Genomic DNA, 21,578 nt, shown 5'->3' on the forward strand with positions numbered 1-21,578 from the left:
TTTTTGAACAGGAAGAGGGTGTGCCTCAAGGCTCTGTGCTTAGTGTAACCCTGTTTAGTTTAAAAATAAACTGTGTATTAAAAGAACTTCCTCCCACCATCTTGGGATCTCTATATGTTCATGATCTGCAGATTAGCTGTCGAGGGGCAGACATGAGATATGTAGAGAGGCAACTGCAGATGGCTCTGAATAAGATCCAGGAATGTTCAAACAAACAGGGATTTACTTTTTCCAAACAAAAAACTCTGTGCGTGCAGTTTTGTAGGAAGCGACATCCTCAACCTGAGTTATATCTAAATGATACAATTATTCCAGTTGCGCCCGAAGTAAAATTTTTAGGAGTGACGTTCGAACAGAAATTGACTTTCTTTTCTCATGTTTTAAACCTAAGAAAGAAGTGTTTAGAAACATTAAATATTTTAAAAGTGTTGGCAAACATCTCCTGGGCTGCAGAAGGTTCCACTATGCTTCGCATTTACAGAACCCTTGTTCGCTCTAGACTGGACCATGGCTCAGTTGTTTATGGATCCGCTCTGTCATCAGTTTTGTTAAAACTCGATCCTGTTCACCATCAAGCTCTGCGGATTTGTTCAGGAGCTTTCAGGACTTCTCCTGTCCAGAGCCTGTATGTTGACTCTAACGAACCATCACTTTATCTGAGGCGTGAGCGATTGTCCCTTTTGCAATATTTTAATATTCTGTCACAACCTGAACATCCCAATAAGCTGTGCTTACTTGATAATGTATGTAACACTTTATTTAAAACACGTCCATCCTGTGTTCCTACCTTTCCTTTAAGACTTCGCCCTATCATTGAAGAACATTCCCTCTCTGATATGCGCCCCCAAGCAGTAGAGAACTTTGAAATCGCACCTTGGGAAAATTCACGGATTCAGCTTCTTGATGTTTTCAAACATCACGTGAAGGCAAGCACTAATGAGATCGTTTACAGACAACTCTTTGCTGAGCACAGGCACAAATATACCAGTTATTATCCGATATACACAGATGGATCAAAGTCAAATGATCATGTCGGGATGGCTTTTGTATTTGAAAATTACATAGAGGGCAGATGCCTGCACCATGCTTTCTCAGTCCTAACATCTGAACTAACTGCAATATATTATGGTCTTTTGCACATCTCAAAGCTCTGCCACAAAAAATTCATAGTTTAAACAGACTCGTATAGTGCTCTTAAATCCTTGGAAGCTTTTCCCAACACTCAGAATCCTATGGTAGTGGATGTTCTCAAAATTCATATAAATTTAAGTCCTGTACCGAGGATATAAAGTCCTGTACTGCTGGCTTCCTGCACATGCTGGAATAAAGGGAAATGAGCTTGCAGACATCGGAGCCAAATCTGCTATTGAACCGTCCAGTCACCTTCTCTCTTTTAGAGACATCTGCTGTGTCATCAAGGGAAAGGTCCGAAACAAATGTCAGCAAATTTGGGATGTTCAGCATCACAACAAGTTGAGAAACGTCAAGCCTAGAATTGAGCATTGGGATTTTGCTTGAAATCGTAAGGAGGACGTTCTTTTGACTCGCCTCAGAATTGGTCACACTAGAGTCACACATAACTATCTTCTCAAAGCTGAAAATGAGCCTGTGTGTTTTAATTGTAATGTTTGTTTATCTGTTCGTCATATTTTAATTGATTGTCCATGTTTTTATAGTCTTCGCCAGAAAAATTTTAATAGCTGTGACTTGCCTCTCGACCGTTTAATCGGAAGAGAGGTCAATTGTAATTTATTTTATTATTTAAAAGAGATTGGCTTTTATTACCTAGTGTAATTTGTTTTGAAGACTGTGTTTTGAATTTTAATGTGTGCTTTTAACTTGTGTTTATATGACTTCATCCTCTTGATTTGGTAAATTTATCTACTTGTTTTTATTTATTGAATTTTAATGTCATCAATTGTAATCATCCCAATTTTGTGTTTGGCGCTTCATAATCATCTCTGGTTTTGCGCCATAATCACTCACTCACTCACTCACTAAACAAACCATGATATCCTGTTGTTCTTTTTTAAATAAAATCTAATTTGTTTATAAACTTTATCCCTGATCGTTAATTACATGTAGTATTCGTTTGCTTATAGTCTCTTCGCGCATACAATGGACAATGATAGCTATATGTGTTCATGTTGCATGGGTTCTCAATGCTTAGTATGAATGTATCGCACCGATCGTAGTAATCCTCTGGTGTTTCGGATTCATAAATTGATACTTAACGATCACAAAATGATATAAAGTAGCATAACGTTAGAATTTCTGATACAGTGTTAAAATGTTGCCACATATTTCTTTTTCAGTCTTTTTTTAATTTATGATATCAGTGTTCAGTTTCTGTAATTAAGATAACCAACTCTTTTTACTTGTCATTTTAGTTTTATTTACGAAACATCACTTTTTTCGCACTTACGCCACTTAAAATTCAACAACAGAATCACAAAATTTTTTAAATCAGCAGACCTTTAGAATTTTCAATCGAGTGTTATTTGTCGTTAAAACTAATGCATAGCGATAACGTTCGGTGCCAGCATTCTTCTATTTGAAAAGTGATTCGACATAAAAGTGAAAATAACACTGTCATGCACATACTCGGTAAGGGGATGCTACTGACCAAGCTTAGCGGAATAGCAGTTAAGCCAACGACTTATAGCTGAAAGGAGAGAGGAGAAAATCTGGCAACGAGAAGCGTGCTTGATGCGAGAAGGACGGCATGCTCGTTTGAAAAAAACAGTTTATCTGAAAGGAGAGAGAAAAATATCTGGCAACGAGAAGAAGAAACGTACTTGATGCGAGAAGGACGGCATGCTCGTGAGAGGAAATTTGAAATTAGTTTGGCTGTATTCCGAGAGTGGAGGTTTTTTTTTTTTTTTTTTTTTTTTTTTTTTTGTTAAGAACCGAGAGATGCAATGTCTTACTTGTGCGTTGGATGTAAATGTTAATAAAAGCAATACTTTGTGAAAAGTTGATGTATATTTACAACATTAAAATATAGTTCATGTTATTGTTAAACATGTATAAGTGTCCCAGTTTATTTCCTGCAAATAGTGTTGACTAATAGCATTCATAAGTGGATGGAAACGAACCGACAAAGATGAATTGATCAAAGGATCGATTTATGACAGTGGTGGCAGCTGGTCGGATGTATATTTGTCGACTCGTGAAAAGCTCAAGTGAATTCCTTACGAATGCTGCGAAGCTTATTAAGTGGAATAGTTATCTTCTACCAGGTTCTCTCGTTAAGTGATTTATTTATGTTTTTGTGTTTATGAAAAATTTGCTGTTAATGTAAAAGTACACTTTAACAAGTATTTTATAAGACAAAAATTATCACTGTGATTATCATATGAGACTTGAATTACCATGCAAGTGCATTTATCTTTTAATATATGAGTGAATGATTATTAATTAAGTAATGCTTGTGTTTTATTTATGAGATATGATTGCATTAATTTTCAAATGCTTATATATAAACATACTTTTTTTTTTTTAAGTATTTGGATGTTGTGCATATTTAATGCAGATACTATGTGTTTATGATTCAACAGAAGTTAAGGATTTAACTTGATGTATAATTTTATGTAAGGAGATTTAGTTTTAATTTTCTGTTATTTTAATTAAGTTGAACATAAAGTCGCATAATGTCATTTTTGGCCAAATCTAGAAAGGCTGATCTAGTCGCCCTTGCACAAGAGTTTGGTGTTGAAGTGTTGGCTACATTTAGGATTTTGGACTTGAGGGAAAAGATTCTTGCTAGTGAAAGCTATGAGGAGCAGGTAGCAAAGGATCTTCTGAATGTTATCATTACAGATAGGGAGGCAAAGGAGGAAAGGTAAGAAAGGGAATATAAACTAAAGTTAGAGGCAGAGGAGCGGATTGCCATTGAGAAGTATAAGGTAGATTGCCAGGATCGTTACACGAATAGGAGTACTACACCCGAACGGGGGGAGAATGGGAAGGAAAGATCAGTAGAAGAGTTAACGAGGACAATCAGATTATTGACAGTAAAGGTTCCAAGTAAAGCAGATGGCTGGGACTATTTCTTCTCCAGTTTAGAAAGAGCTTATGTCAATGAAAGTGTCTCTGATGAGTATAAGGCCAAAATTTTGATTTACCTTTTTGGAGATAAAGCGGCAAATTTATTAACATTGATAAGCGAGGATAAGTATGGGAATTGTGAGGAAATAAAGGAAACTGTGTTGAAAGAATTTAAACCTTCACCTCAGGTATGTCTGGAGAATTTCAGAAAGGCAAGACGAAGTTCAGAAGAGACCTTTGGCCAGTTTTCTACTAGAGTTACTGCCATGTGGGAAAATTATGTGAAATCAAGGGGGGTGACAGACTTTGAAGGTCTTAATCAGTTGGTGGTAGCGGACAAAATCTACCAGACCCTTGATACGGAAACTGCAGTACACATAGGTATAAGGCAGAGAGACTCGTGGTTCAAGCCAAGAGAGCTTGGAAAGGAGTGTGACATATTCTTTGCCGCTAAAGGGAAGTCCTACAACGTACGTAGGAAAGCTTGTGAAACTAAGATTTTAAATCAGGCAGTAGGTGAGAAATCTAAAGTCAAAGAAAAACTTAGGTCGACGAGGCAGTCGGCATACGTCAGAAACCATAGGGAAAACCACAGGGAACGTTTTAGCATGTTTTGTATGTGGTTCAGCTTCACATTTTAAAAGGCACTGTCCTCAGGTTAAAAGTTCTAGGCAGTATAACAGAAATGAGCAAAAGATTAAAGCCAGGGTAAACTGGGTAAAGAAAGATCAGGATAATGATATCCTAGAGGACAAAGTTGTGGTAGCTCGTGGGGATCCTTTGAGGAAGTCAGGGGATGTAAACGACTATAAGCTGTGTGAGTTGAAAAGGGTTCCCAATAGTGTTAATGGAACAATAGGTAAGGCCCTCGTTGATTCAGGAACAGAAATTACAGTGGTTAAGAAAGAGTTAACCAAAAGTCTCCAACTGAAGGAAGAATCGAGTATATATTTGAAAGGTATATTTGGTCCAGCTGTTAAATGCCCTTTGGTAAGCATTCCACTGAGTGTTACTGTAGGAGAAAGCGCCAAAGTTACACATCAAGAGATTTTGTGTGCAGTTGCAGAATCGCTGGCAGAGGATGTGTTGCTTCCTCCGGAAGTATTCACCATTTTAGGAGGTCAGTTATATGATATTTATTAACATTGATAAGCAAGGATAAGTATGGGAATTATGAGGAAATAAAGGAAACTGTGTTGAAAGAATTTAAATCTTCACCTCAGGTATGGCCCTCAGGGGGCTCACTTTTGTGAGTACGGGTGTGGAAATCCCGAGGTACCCTAGCCCTTCAGGGGATCATCTTCTTGATGAGACAGGTGTCACGATCCTGGAGCCCCAGTGATCTATCCTCTCTTCCGTCTCCTCTCCTCTTGCCTGAAACTTTTTTCCTTCCCTTCTCCCTTGTGGTTTCTCTCTACGGAGTTTGGGGCTCGTCACGAGAGACTGGAACAGACCTTGTATCTAGTTTTCGAGTGGCGAGAAAACTGCCCACGTGTTTGCCGTGCGTGGAGACCCGTGTCGCTGGAAAGGAGGGTCCTGGTAGTTGAGGGGCGAGGTACTGTCCCCAACACACTGCTTTGGCCTCTGCTTCAGCTAAACGGGAGGCACCTTAGTCGTCCTCACGGGTGTCAATCGGCTGGTCACTAGTCCTTGTGTCAGTGGCTTGGGGTCAAGCTCTCGGGAGTACCTGCTTTCGGAAAAGCCGACTGTGGGGCTTCAGTTTGCGTATAGTTCAGGCTAGCCCTAACACAGGAATCTGTGTTCCCTTGTTGGGCTCCGTGGTGGGCGGGGCCGTCGGACCCGAATTTTTTCTCTTTCAATCATGGCTTCTTTATTTATTCTTAAAAAACCCGAATCGAATGAAACCAACCAAGATATCGAAATTGTTGACAAATCTCTTAACAAGAAGATCCGAACTGAAGCAAATGACAAAGATATTGAAATTGTAGACAAAACGATTAGCAAGAAGATCCGTACCAATGCAAATGCCAACGAAAGTACTGAAAATCCTCGCGTCCTTGTTGTCTCTAGTCCTTCTGGTGAACTGCAAAGATGTCTCCTTTTCTCGTAAGCAAATACATTCAATCATGCATAGGTGAGCCAAAGAACATAAAGCGTCTCCGTTCTGGAGACCTGTTTATTGACATCAAATCGGCCACCCAGTCTGCTTCTCTTTCTCGACAAACCAAACTTGGAGAAATATCTATAACTGTGTCAGCACACAAAACACTTAATTCTTGTAGAGGTGTGATCTCGGAGATCGACCTTCTGTGTGTTTCAGAAGAAGAGTTCGTCTCCGAGTTAGCTGACCAAAATGTCTGTGGTGCTAGGCGGATCAAGATGCGAAAGGAAGGTAAGTTGATTGAGACGAAACACGTGATCCTTACCTTCAACACGCCTGTTCTGCCTAAGAATATTAAGGCCGGATACTTAAAATGTCCTGTAAGACCTTATATTCCTAACCCTATGCGATGTTTCCAATGCCAGCGTTTCGGCCGTTCTAAGATGTCTTGGCGTGGCAGCCTCACATGCGCCCGATGCTCACAGATTGGCCACGATTCCGAAAATTGTACCGCTGCGCCTTCGTGTATAAATTGCAAGGGTCAGCACCCAGCATTTTCACGCCTGTGCCCAAAATGGAAATCCGAAAAAGAAGTACAGACTCTTAAAGTTACCAGGAACATATCGTATGCTGAAGCCAGAAAACTAGTTCAAAGCACACAGCTCCAATAAAACAAATCTTATGCCAATGCAGTTAAAACAACACGTAGCATTGCCACCCAAACATCAATAGGCACGCAGACTAAACCAAATAAAACCCAACCGACTACATCCACCAAGAAAACAGAAAAGTCAACTCATTTAATACAAAATAAAGAAACAGTCATTCAAAGTAAACCCAAAACTGCCACTAAAAAAGTATCAAATAAAAATAGAAGTTCCAGCAATAGCTCTTTTGACGAAATGATTTCTGAATCTGCGGATTCAGACACTATGGAAGTAGAGGAGGGTCTAGAATTTCCCAGGCATCTACTTCCACGAAAAACCAAACAAGAGCACAGAAAGAACAAAAACCAGCCATAATGGCCACCCTCGTCTCATGGAACTGTCGCGGTTTCCACCGAAATTTGCTCGACATCAAAGCCATAATTAATACTTATCATCCTGTATGCTTCGCAGTACAGGAAACAAATCTAAAACCAGAACAACAGGCAAAACTTCGGAGGTTATCCTTCGTCAGGAAAGATAACCTTGCAGGTGAGCGTGCCAGTGGAGGTGTAGGTCTCCTCACCTCACTGGACAATCCCTCAAATGTGCTTTCTTTGACGACATCCCTTCAAGTTGTCGCTACTCAAACAAATTTAGATATTGTTGTTACAGTCGTTTCTCTGTATTTCCCTCCAAATCAGATCATTGAACAGCAAGTTTAAATGGTCTTTTAGAGCAGCTGCCTGAGCCTTTCATCATAATAGGAGATTTTAACGGCCATAGTCCGCTCTGGGGTAGTAAAGATACAAATTGCCGAGGAAGACAAATTGAGCAGGTGATCGAAGATCATAGCCTTTGTCTCCTAAATAATGGGCAGGATACGTACTTCCATGAGCCTTCAAGGACATTCCACGCTCTCGACCTTGCCATCTGTTCACCGTCTCTGTTGCTATTTTGCACTTTTAGTGTCGGAAATGAAATGTACAACAGCGATCATTATCCCATTTTTGTATCTCTTGCACGAAGAGGAGCAAACCCCATGTCGAGACTCCCTCGGTTTATACTAGACAGGGCAGACTGGGAACTCTTCTCTTCCTCCGCAGAGCTCACAGAGGAAATGGTAGAAGATGTGCATATCGATGACGCTGTGGAAGCTGTTACTAATACTATTATTCAGGCAGCTATGCTTTCGATTCCTAGAACATCAGGAAAAATACTAAAATATTCGAAACCGTGGTGGAATCGCGACTGTCATGAAGCACTGAAAAAACAGAAAAAAGCATGGGGTATTTTTCGTAGATATCCTACCCTGCGAAACTTCATAGCCTTTAAAAGAGCCAAAGCAAATGCACGAAAGGTAAGAAGGCAAAGCCAAAGGAATTCTTGGATTTCATATGTGTCGTCAATAACATCCTCCACGCCTAGTAAGCGGGTTTGGAAAAGAATTCGAAAAGCATGCGGAATATATAAAGACCACTCACTTTCCTTTTTGGAAAACGATGGCCGAGTGATTAGCTCCATAGAAGAAATTGCAAATACTATTGGTGAGACTTTTGCTGCCGTTTCTTCCAGCAGAAACTATTCACCTGCATTTCTCTCTATCAAGCAGCACTCTGAAATAAATCCCATCGCATTCAACTCTACCAAATCTGAGTCTTACAATAGAGCATTTACAATGCTGCAATTAAAGAGAGCTTTATTGCAGACACATAAGTCTTCTCCGGGTTTTGATGGCATAAATTACGAAATGCTAAAGCATCTGTCCTATAAGTCACTGACTGCCCTTCTCGCTCCTTACAATAGAGTGTGGAAGGAACGTATTTTTCCCAGTGCATGGAGGAGAGCTGTTGTCATTCCTATTGCTAAGCCAGGGAATGATCCAAGGAATCCTGCCAACTATCGGCCAATTGCACTTACCAGTTGCGTATGGAAACTGTTTGAAAAGATGGTAAACAGCCGCCTAGTCTACTTCTTGGAAAAGAATAATATTATATCGCCTTATCAAATTGGTTTTTTAAAAGGGAGAACAACCGTAGATAACATGCTCCTCTTAGAGACATCCATTCGAAAAGCTTTTGTAAGAAAAAATCACCTTGTCTCAATTTTCTTTGATATACAGAAAGCTTATGATAAGGCATGGAGATACGGTATACTTCGCGATCTTCACGAGAGTGGCTTGCGCGGCAACCTACCAATTTTCATTCAGAATTTCCTGAAGGCTAGAACTTTTCAAATGAGAATTGGCTCTGTTTTTTTGGATGTTTTTCAACAGGAAGAGGGTCTGCCTCAAGGCTGTGTGCTTAGTGTAACCGTGTTTAGTTTAAAAATAAACTCAGTACTAAAAGAACTTCCTTCCACCATCTTGGGATCTCTATATGTTGATGATCTGCAGATTAGCTATCGAGGGGCAGGCATGAGATACGTAGAGAGGCAGTTGCAGATAGCTCTGAATAAGATCCAAGAATGGTCAAACAAACAGGGATTTACTTTTTCCAAACAAAAAACTGTGTGCGTGCACTTTTGTAGGAAGCGAGGTCTCCATCCTGAACCTGAGTTATATCTCAATGGTTCAATTATTCCAGTTGCGCTCGAAGTAAAATTTTTAGGAGTGACGTTCGACCAGAAATTGACTTTCCTTTCTCATGTTTTAAACCTGAGAAAGAAGTGTCTAAAAACACTAAATATTTTAAAAGTGTTGGCGAACACCTCCTGGGGTGCAGAGCGTTGCTCCATGCTTCGCATTTACAAAGCCCTTGTTCGCTCTAGACTGGACTATGTCTCAGTTGTTTGCGGATCCGCTCGGTCATCAGTTTTGTTAAAACTCGATCCTGTTCACCATCAAGCCCTGCGGATTTGTTCAGGAGTTTTCAGAACTTCTCCTGTCCAGAGCCTGTATGTTGACTGTAACGAACCATCACTTTATCTGAGGCGTGAGCAATTCTCCCTATTGCAATATTTTAATATTCTATCACAACCTGAACATCCCAATAAACTGTACTTACCTGATGATGTGTGTAACACTTTATTTGAAACACGTCCAACCTGTGATCCTACCTTTCCTTTAAGAGTTCGCCCTATCATTGAGGAACTTTCCCTCTCTGATATGCGCCCCCAAGCAGTACAGAATTTTGAATCCCCACCTTGGGATTATGCACGGATTCAGCTTCTTGATGTTTTCAAGCATCACGTCAACGCAAACACCAATGTCATTATTTATAGACAACTCTTCACTGAGCACAGGCACAAATATAGCAGTTGTCTTCCAGTTTATACAGATGGATCCAAGTCAAAAGATCATGTCTAGATGGCATTTGTAATTGTGAGGCCACATGGAGGGCAGACGCTTGCACCATGCCTCCTCTGTCTTAACATCTGAATTAACTGCAATATATTATTGTCTTTTGTACATCTCTAGGCTCTGCCACAAAAAGTTTATAGTTTATACAGACTCCTATAGTGCACTGAAATCTTTAGAAGATTTTTCTAACACTCAAAACCCAGTCATAGTGGATGTTCTCAAGATACATATAAACCTAACGAGTCGTGGATATGAAATCCTGTATTGCTGGTTTCCCGGTCATGTGGGAATTAAAGGGAATGAGCTGGCAGATATCACAGCCAAATCTGCTGTTGAACTGTCCAGTCGCCTCATCCCTTTTGGAGACATCTGTTGTGTTGTGAAAAAGAAGGTACGAAAAAAATGGCAGCAATTTCGGGATGTTCAGCGTCAAAACAAGTTAAGACATGTAAAGCCTAGAATTGAGCATTGGGATTTTGCTGGAAATCGTAAAGAAGAAGTTCTTTTGACTCGCCTCAGAATTGGTCACACAAGAGTGACACATGGCTACCTTTTAAAAGCAGAGAATGAGCCTGTTTGTTCAAATTGTAATGTTTGTCTATCTGTCCGTCATATTTTAATTGAGTGTCCATATTTTAATGATCTTCGTCAGAAGTATTTTAATAGCTGTGACTTACTTCTCGACCGTTTAATCGGAAGGGAGGTGAATTGTAATTTATTTTATTATTTAAAAGAGACTGGCTTTTATCACCTAATGTAATTTGTTTTGAAAATTGTGTCTTGAATTTTAAATGTGTGGTTTTAGCTTGTTTTTATATGACTTCATCCTCTGGATTTGACACATTTGTCTACTTGTTTTATTTATTGTATTTTAATTTCATCAATTGTACTCACCCCATCTCGCGTTTGGCGCACTATAATCAACTTTGGTTTTGCGCCATAATCTCTCACTCACTCACTCACCTCAGGTACGTCTGGTGAATTTCAGAAAGGCAAGACGAAGTTCAGAAGAGACCTTTGGCCAAATTTTAAAGCAGATTTGACTCAAGAATTTAATAGACGAATAGGGGCTAATCCTAAGTTTTCGATTTATGACAAACACAAAATATAGTGAGGTTTTTTTTAAAATTGAAAATCACAGCTTGTTCTGCTTCTCGTGGTCTCGTTACTAGATTGCTATATTAGATAAGAGTTCTTTGACTGCATTATATTTGTCGATAACTGAATTCCACGCCGGTAAAATTTTGAGCCAACTTTGCGTTAAAGTGATTGCATAGCCTTCAGCATATGGTTTATTTGACTTTAAATTTATATTTGACTTACTTTTACTCAAGTTATCTCGCCACAAGTGGTTGGCTGAGTTGTAAGCACGACCTGTGCCTTCGGTTCTTATTCAATTATAAATAAAGGGTCTTTTAAACGTATCTCAAATTTCAGTTGTTACATAGCGATAATTCACTTAACATCTACCCAGAGTTCGAACACTTTGGATGATAGCTAAACATGCAAAACTGTATGCTTTAAAATGCTTTATAACGAGAGCTCTTGGAGCTTATTCTCGTTGCATTTCGCGTAATTCAAAGAACATTGAATGCTTACAAATATAATATGTTATTCTCAAACATACTTATTTCAAATACCAAATTTGAGAAATTTTATTTTATATCTATGTATATATATTTTACGAAAATAAAAGAACTTTAAAAGAAAGAATTTGGAACTTCAAGTAAAACATCATTTCCGATTTATCAATTTTAGCGGAAATTTAATACAATGAGATAAAAGTCTTACATACTAAAATTAAAAATTGTGCATTATATTTTAATTGTTATAGTCTTCAAATAAACTACTGTAATTCTGGTTGTTCATTAAAGAGTGCTATAGACTTCTTGTAAAGTACTATTTCTGAGTGTCATATTTTACCCCAAATCTAACCAACTTTAGGAGAACTCAGAACGTTTAAATGCGGAAAATGAAAATTTTCGGAAATTTCATATAAGAATAACATTCACTAAATAATCGGCACACTCATACTCACAGAAAGAACTGAGAAATAGTCAGAATGTGTGTGAACCCTAATTCATGCTTATTCATTTAAGACTCACTACAGAATTTTTAAACCGAAAACATTACCTCCTTTGCCCAAGTATATAGGTTGGCGGGAGATAGATATAAAGTGCTTAGTAAAAAAAGTACTCAGCTTTTTAGAATTATTTTTGGAATAATAATTAGAATTCAAAATTATGAAAAACATTTCTAAGAATTTTCATTATGTATTAAAGTAAAATCAACTAAATAATAACAGAATTATGTTACTAACAAAACAAAGCTTTAGATGCAAACGAATTTTTAAGAATATTTTTATCTATTCTATTTTTATTTTTCTGTGGCGCTATATTGTTGTAAAAGAAGTTACTTTTGCTAAGAAAACTGACCTTGGACCAAACGCTCACTTTCCATGCATATTTATTCCCACCTTCTTCTGGATCATTTTCATCATCATCATCATCATCGTTGTTATCTTCATCGAAAAAATAAGGGATAAGGGCTGGTTCTTTTCTGATTATTGGAGGCCCGATTTCGTTGTCGATTTCACTATTTTCGTTGTCCGTTTTTGAGTCTAGATCCATCTCCACAATTGGAATAGGCATCACATCTGGGAGAAAATCATGAAATGTTTTGTTTAAAAATTGGCCGTGTAATTAATTAAATGTACATGTTAGAAAAATTATTACAAATTACAAGAAAAGATTAAATTAATATACAAATTTCGAAGAAATGTTCTTTGAGTAAACTGCTTTTACTAAATAAACACTTGTTAGTCTTTATTTTTATGACAGAATATGGCTCCAGTATAGAATATTAATATCTACAGCATGTTTTATCTAAATTAGCATAAAAAATGTTCAGATGGAAGAATTTTATTGAAGAATAGTTAAATAAACAAAAGTCATTAGCATAGTTAAAATAGCGTGAGCGTTATGGTCTGTTATGGTAATAGCTGATAATTGGTTTAACAGCTATACAGCATTTCAATATATTTTTGAAAACTTATAGCTTCAGTAAACATAATTCCAAATCACACTCTAAGAAAACCAGAGATATAATGTATGAAAGTTGTTAACTATAACCTGACGTCATGAAAGATAATTTCAAATAAGGATCATAATCTGTTGGCACAGCCGTAGCTAGGGTTCTCAGCGCCTGGAAACAACTGAAGATTTTGCATTCCTTTCTGTGTGCCAAGAGTGAGTAAGTGACGAGGGACCTGGGCACCATTCCTCTACCATTGTGGTTAATCGGTTTAGCGCCACGTCCACCATTCTCTAATACATACTTGACGTGATATAGTACTTGACACAATACAATATTTAATGCATGCTTGACATGATATAATGCTTGACATAATACAATACTTAATACATACTTGACGTAATACGATACTCACTTAGCTCTTGCTAATATTTGACAGTAATGCCTGACATAATATTTGCTTCTAATACGTATTCTTGACATAAATACTGGCTTCTAAGAAGGTCTTGAGATGTTAGTGCACTTGACACAGGTCTGTAACTATATCTGATAGTTTGTTCATTATCTATGTGACTTGCCTATGTGTCTTTGTTTGATCATATATTTACTAATTGCCTTCGTGTTTGTTTGAGGCATTGAGATATGCGTGCTATTTGTTATAAGACAGTCCAGTATATAATGCTTAGGGATGCCAGTGTCACTGCAGGAACATTGGTCTGTATTTGTAATAGCCACCCGCAAGGGTTGACTCAGGCGAACGCCTGGGAAGTACTGGTTAGGATCTGTACCTAAGCAGTCTCAACCACGGGGGCATAATAACAGACTTCACAGAAGGCCTGAGGACTCTCGAGACAGAGTAAGGCTCGGCAGAGACCGTACTGGTACTGCCTTGTCTGCCCTTGCTCTGTGGGGTCGCAACATTGTGAATTGATCAAGGGCTGGGCGGCATTTAATTCCGATTGGCGCCTATTAGGGCGCATTAGGACGGAAGCTGCCCGTTCCATCAGCGTTGAATTTGTAATAGCATGCTTAGCATAGTACATAAGAAAGGGACCGTGTCCTGAGATATATCTGATGAGCATTGTATTCATATAAATCCTGTCCGTGTCGCATAGGTGATATGATCGTAGGTACGACGGCCAGTGTCACCGATGTCCCATTCTGCCAGCCATATTGATACTGCCTGAAGTTTAAGTTGCCTTTTGAGGAAGGAAATTGGCCAGGGGATTGCACTATGTTCTGCTTCCACATTCATTACTGAGTCTTTCGTGAGGAGGTCTGCTGTTTCGTTTCCGTGGCCTCCTGCGTGCGCTTTTATCCATTCCAGCCTTGTTTCCAGGTGCTGTTTTTGACATAGTTTCCATGTGTTCTGGCTTTGATGATCGGAAACCTGTGTGAAGGTTCCAAAAGTGCATAAAGACTGTCCGTTTTAAGAAGACTGTTTCTCAAATTGTTGTTATTGAGATCTGTATTGCTTTTACTATTGCAGTGGCCTCCCCTTGAAAGACGCTATTATGGCTATCAAGCTGTCCCTTCTATTGATACACAACGTTGATTTGTCATAGTTCCACTAAAGCATATCCTACATTGGTACCTACTTTTGATGCGTCCGTGTAAATGACCGTAACTTTATCTGTCAGAGTATTTGATGGAGTCTTTTCCTTCAACTTTACTGTAACTTCGATTCCCTGAAGAGACGGATGGGTGTCGAGGCAGCTTACCATTAGTTCATAGTTTGTGGGGACGTAGTGCATGTATCCGAAAGATGCATTCTTGTATAGTTGTTTCACTTGCTGAATGACTGCTTCTTTTCCGCCGTTGTATATAGTGGAAAGAGCCCTGCAAGAACTTTAACGGCAGCGGTCGAAGTTGTGCAAAATGTCTTCGTTATGCTTAGGGCAAAAGGCCTTTGAATACTTAGCAGGTGTCTGACCTAGCACCCCTGCATAGGCTGTGCCCAGACTGCTGCACAATAAGTGACTGTTTTCTTTACTACAATTAAATATAATGCTTTTTGAATGTGGGGATTGAGACCCCCAACTGTAGCCCTGTGACCGGCGCAGTTGCTTTGCTATTTGTGTAGTCTTTTTCTTAAATTCCAGAATATGGGCGATCCAGAAGAGATTCTCATAAAAGACTAGAACAAGGTATTTAAGATGGTGGACTATACTTCGTCTATTTCCATTTAGAGTGATGCGTGGCCTGCGTTTAAGCAACCTCCTTTTGGGGGGATGAGAAGAACTTGTGACTTGTGTTCTGCCACTTGCAGCTCCAAGTTTTGCACCAAGTGTAGGAGATCGCGCTGGATTGCTCCGAGTTTGCTTGCAGCTCATCTCTAGTGCGGCCTTTTACTGTTAGGACGGCATCGTCCGCATAAGCAAAAACGCGTGTGTGTTCTGGCCACGTATCGGTGATCACACTGTTGAATTTGACATTCCACTGGTACGGTTCTGCACAGGACCGTTTTGTACAGCCCCGCATCTGTATCTTCTGTATAATGCCATTGTTTTGTACTGTTATTAGTTGTTCTGTGAGGTAATGCTGCAAGGTGCTGTATATATTTCTGGAGCACTTTGCTTCTCGTAGTATGGCTTGCCACCACAACGTATCAAAGGCCCTTTTCAGCTTTTTTTTTTCAATTTATAAACGCTGGATGGTGGCCGTTGTTCCTATTATCCAGTATTTGATTTCAGATGTCGGTAACAGCGTGCTCGGGGGAGCTGCCGGACCTGAACTCATACTAATTTGTACCTAAAAAATGGGCGGTGCTTAAATGATGCCTAAGCCTGTTCATTAGAATTTTTCAAACAATTTGTCAAGTGTTGATAGGAGGCATATTGGACGGAATGAGCTGGCTCTAGAAGGGCCTCGAATCTTTTTCAAAAACTGAATCACTTGTCCGATCTTGAAAATCTTGATCCACCTAGAAAAAGTGCCGGTGACTAGAAATTTATTTAAGTAATTTCTGAACAGGCTTAAGTTTTTCTGTGCTATTCATAATGCTGTACGAAATCCCGTCCGGAAATGGCGCTTTCTTGTGCGGAATTTGTTTGAGAATATGTTTGATTTCTAGAGTAGTGATGTTAATGTCATTCTCCGTCTCCAGGTCTGTCGGAAGGTCTCTTACTTGTGCATGTGTTAGAGAGTCTTCTGTATAGTCTTGCAAGAAAACTTCATCAAGAACTTGTTGTACTGGCAGATGCTCTTCGCACACATCTTGGATAGTAGTCGTGAGAACTTCCGTAAAATTCTCTAAATCATCTTTTGTATGTGCTTGACGTAGCTGGTCTTGTAGTACACGGAATTTTCCTTGTATTTTTCTGAGTAATGATTTAATTTTCCTTATTGAAAGATTCAATCTTTTAATTATGGTTAGGGTGGTCTGGCTGGCAAGTTGGTATGTGATGAAATTATGATCTGAAAGAATACGCCTTCAAGCACCTCTTATTCTTGAATAAGATGAGCTGCATGCGGCGTTGTGATTATAAGATCGGGCCAGCCTTGAACATAAATGCGATCAAAGGTGGCGGGTGCGTTCGTGGTGTTGTGAGTGACCAGGTTATATGCTGACAGGAAACCTTCCAGGTGTCGACCCTTGATATTCATTGTGAAATAGCCCCAGCTGACGTTATGCGCTTTGAAATCGCCTGCAAAGATCATGTTGGGTCTTTGATATTTCCTAATCAGTTCTGAATATTCTTCATCATCTGTCGTAGGAGGTGAGTAAATTGAAGTAAAGACTAGACTAAATTTTATACCTCTAGAAGCACTGTAACGTAGTTCTCTCTCCTGTTTGATGATGATCAGGGACCAATTTCAATTACAACAAAAGACAAGGGCACGTAGTGGGTGTAGTTTGTCTCTAAATGTGAACCCTATAAGGCGATAATGTCTCTGTTAGTTTTATTAAACCACAACAATAATATATGCGATACATTAGAACCGAAGTTCTCGACAATTGACTCCGATTTGACGTAGTGCCTTAGACGAACGAACTAACATTTTCCCCGCCTAGTTGGCGGCGTTCGGTTTAAAGTGCAAAATCGCGAAGTTTGGCGCAATTACAGTTAAAGGCAGCAACATTCTGCCCCCCCCCTTTCAATGATTTCATTCAACAAATAATGTACAAGTAAATGTCAATTCAGTTATAACGGTAAATACGTTTTACATAATATTCCGTACTGCTTGTAAAACATAACAATAAACATGCATGATAACGACATTACAATCAACTAAATATACTAAATATATGCTAAATAATACAAAAATATCAAGCTATTACACTATTTCTAAGTTCACAAGAATTTAACTGGTTACGTCAAAATAAATAATTTTGTTACTGGTCGTTTCAATAGACCATTTGAAGTTCGAACAGTGACGACTCTTACATTGCCATCAGTTCCTGAAAAAACCTCTACAATACGACCCAGAGACCATTTATTTAGGGGCATAATTAATTTGAACATTATTTTTGAGTGAGTGATGGGCCTAGAATGTTTGGAGTGATGGGCCTAGAATTTAATATGCATTCTCTTTGAAGACTCACTGTCAGAAATTCTTCATACGTAACTTTTGTTTCCCCTACGACACATTTAAGGTGATACTTAAATTATATGACTCCTGCCTCCCAAAAATCTCCAAAATTGGGAGCTCTAGGAGACAAAAAGTTCCATTTTACTTCTTCAGAGGTCAAGTAATTTCCTAAAGATTCATCTGGGTTTTTAATAAGATTATGCAGTTTAGTAAATTCTAAAATGATGTTTAGTAAATGATCGAGCTTCTACCCCTACGAGAGAGGAATCTTTTTAATGCAGCAATGAAGGCATCAGATGACAAATCTGATACTAATTCAAGTTGTACTGCCTTAGTAATAAACAAACAAAAATAGCAACATATATCTTTTGAAATTGTCCCTTTCATTGATGTTTATATTTTATATAAAATGGGCCGGAAAAATCGATTTCTGTGTAATTAAAGGGTGTACTTATTCTCACCCGCTCCTGAGTAAGAAGCCCCATTATTTACTCAACCAAAATTAGTTTATCCCTTCTACAAGCTGCACAATTGTGCACAATTTGTGGTGCCAGTTTCCGACCTTCTCTAAGAGGCCAAAAACCTTTGGCTGACACAATTCAACAATGCTTGTGGCTCTACATGCAGATATTTTTTATATTAATGTTCCATTACCACTTTAGTGAACTGATGATTAGCTGAATAATAGAATAATGGGATACTTCTGAATGAAATTTAAATTAGCATTTTGCAACAGGCCCCCTACTCTTAGCAACTGGTTTTCATAAAACAATGGATTCAGTGGATTTCAGACAGCTTTTACCTGAGATGTCCATTTCAGGCCTGTAATATTCTCCAAAAATATTTTACTCTGAGTTACCTTAATCAGATACAACTCAGCCCCTTTGACTCTACTGATAAAATTCCTCCCCCTTTTTTTTTTCTTGGTTCCGGCAGTTTTAAATGAATCTAAAAATATAACTTACAATACGCAATAATTATTATAGTTTTTTGTAATATTTAGAACATTATAACGCAGGTCATTAGTTAATGGTTCGACTAGAAAGTTTTGCAAATGTGTTGAATTAAAGTCAAGTTGAGAGACATTATTCACTGAAGTAGTTTGATTGGATAGCTGCTTTAGTTCGTTGTGGCAGATCTCATTTAAATCTGACTGAGACTCAGTTATGTACAATTCAACTACTTCTGTTCTTAAGAATGAAGGTCCATTTTACCAAAGTTTAAGATGTTCAATTTAATCTGGGCTAACACCTCTTGAAGTCAAGTCAGCTGGGTTTCCTTCTGATTTCGCATATCTCCATTAAAACTCCTGTGTAAGTTGCTGAATTTTGGCAACTCGGTTAGCTACAAATGTCTTCAACACATGTGGAGAATTCCGAATCCATGCAAAAAACTACGGATGAGTCACACCACATGTATATCTTGTCTAATTTAAATTTAAGTGCTTTTAGCACCTTATTCATTAACTGCGATAAAACACTGCACCACAGAATTCAAATCTTGGTATAGAAACTAATTTTAACGCCACGACTCTTGATTTACTACATAAAAGAACGAACTATTTAGGTGGAGCCTAATTGTGATATACATTTGACATAAATGCAAGCTCCATAAGCCAATTCTGAAGCATCAGAAATTCCACGTAATTCAATTGTAACAGCGTTGCTAGACAAGATTTTTTTATTAATAATCACACCTTTAAATTTAGGCATCGCCATGATGAAATTCTTCCACTAACGAGATTCCTTTTCGGGGAGGACATCATTCCAGCCAATTTTTTAGAAGCCGAAGCTTCTGTATAAAAATTCTGGCTTTCGTAATTAACTGGTCCAATTAAAGCAAGTGGACCAAATATTCGAACAATAGTTGATAAAATCTGTCTCTTAGTATAGTAATCATGCAATTTTGTAGTTACATTGAATGGGAAAGAATCTGAATCTGGATTCAATAAAATATCTAACACCTTCCTTTCATTTTTTATTTCATTACACAACGAATAATCTTCAGCCTTAGTATCAACATTAATCAGCAAGTCCCTGTGATTAGCGAACCATTTATGAAGCTTCATGCCTGCTCGACTTAAAAGATTCACTAACTGATTTTGCAATTCCTTAGGCTTTTTGTAAATCTTGTGCTCCTGACAGAACATCATCCATATAAAAATCTCGAAGTGTGACTGAAACAGCCTAATGGGAATTCCTTCCCTCAATCTTTAGCTACTTGTCGTAGCAAGGAAAGGGGCACTAGTAGTGCCATATGTAACGATATTCAGTTGACACGTCTTGATTTCTTCTTGGGAATTTTTCTTCCAATGAATTCGTTGAAATTTCCTCTGGCCTGGATGTATTAAAATTTGACGATATATTTTTCCTATATCGGCAGTGAAAACTCGTATGTAAATCTAGAAGTTGAAAATGTCAAAATTCATTTTAAAATTATTTTTCAATGGGTGATCCGATTTCTTAGGCAATTATATCGCTATGTTGTATTTGAGCAGAGCTTTAAAACACTGTATAATACGATGAGGTGTAAGTATTTATTCCGCAATTCCAAAATTGTAATCCAAGAGCTCAATAAAAGGCGTCATGCACTGTTAAAAACTAAAATACGTTATCTGTGTGTCAAGAATAGAAAACATAATGCATGAAATTATATCCAATTATGTGTATTCTCTATCAAAGATTATAGGAAAGTTACAAAAGTTTTAAAAGCAGCATATGTTTAAAACTTCTGATACAGTGTTAAATATCGCCATTACGTTTTTCGCTGTTTTTTCAGTATGTTATATATATGTTCAAGTTTCTTAGTAAGATGACTGACGCATGATTAACTTATTGCGTTTTTAATGAAACATCCCTTCTTCGCACTTACGCCTCATCATAAAATTTAAGAACAAAATCGCAAAATATATAAAAGCAGCATGTGTTTAGAATAGAATAGCTTTTGGAGTGTTGTCATACGCTTTTTTATAAGCGCTCATTATTTTTCAAAAGTAATATATAGCAATAAGAGTTGTTAGCGACATCTTTTAATTTCAAAAGTAATAAGAACAAAATAGTGAGAATCCTCTACTAAAAACTTTCTTATACAGCTAATTAATATTTGTAAATTAGAAGCACCTCTAAAACTTAATTTACAGAAAAGATATTTTTCTGTGTTTTCAAAATTCTGTATATCATTTGATTAAGGTTAATGATCAGTATTGTGCACAACTATTTGTGAGAGCAGAAACAACTTCTTTCAAACAAATCCATCAAGGAGAGCATTTCAAACACCAGAGAATGAAAAGCGTTTTAAATTTGGAGAAAAATAAGGCATTGCTTTAGAAGGGAGTAATATGAAATATTGTCTAAAGGAGCAGTAGTATACAATGAAGAAAAGCTTCAATTCTACTGAATTCGGAGCGAGAGGGAACTAAAGATTCGTCTTGATAAGGAATAAGACTCATTTATAATTTTTCAAAGCCAGGAAACCGAAAAATCTGCAATATCATCGCCGGAACTCTAAATCTGGACCTACAGATTGTTAAACTGATGTGCTTCCAATTACACCACGACGGCATACTGTAAGTAGGCAGAAAATACCTTACATTCTGCCCTGCTTAAAGGTCGTCTGGGAAACCCAAGAATCAGTCTCGAAATCCTAGTGGTGGCGAATTATGGTTCACCACATCTTAAATGTATCGCCACTTGAAGAAAAATTTAGAATTTTTGGGAATACGAAATGTAAGAAAACGAGCGACGGATTCGCCGGGATTTGAGCTCAGGATCTTCCGATTGCTAACCGAACGTGCTTCCAGTTCATCGCGAAGGCGCGCGGGAGGGAGAAAATAGTTTACAGGATTGTCTAAACAAAGGCGACATACCGACGGAAACCATGTGCGTTTTAAAAATAAATTTAGACTAGTTCCGTATGAGCTACATTATTGTAAATTGATAATATATATAAAAACTGG

At 38.1% G+C, this 21,578-nt stretch overlaps 1 protein-coding gene across 1 annotated transcript in view; it reads right to left on the bottom strand.

The window, feature by feature from the left end:
* The window catches only part of LOC118195454 (A disintegrin and metalloproteinase with thrombospondin motifs 6-like), a 493,619-nt gene that overhangs the window by 39,021 nt on the left and 433,020 nt on the right, over positions 1-21,578 (bottom strand). The window contains exon 22 of the mRNA XM_085819861.1: positions 12,493-12,713. Within this exon, the coding sequence (XP_085675987.1) occupies positions 12,493-12,713 (221 nt within the window). The remainder of the gene's footprint in view (positions 1-12,492; positions 12,714-21,578) is intronic.

Source organism: Stegodyphus dumicola, chromosome 7 (genome assembly GCF_044657685.1).
Source record: "Stegodyphus dumicola isolate Sdum_Otavi_A_Nest chromosome 7, ASM4465768v1".
Taxonomy (NCBI): Eukaryota; Metazoa; Arthropoda; class Arachnida; order Araneae; family Eresidae; genus Stegodyphus; species Stegodyphus dumicola.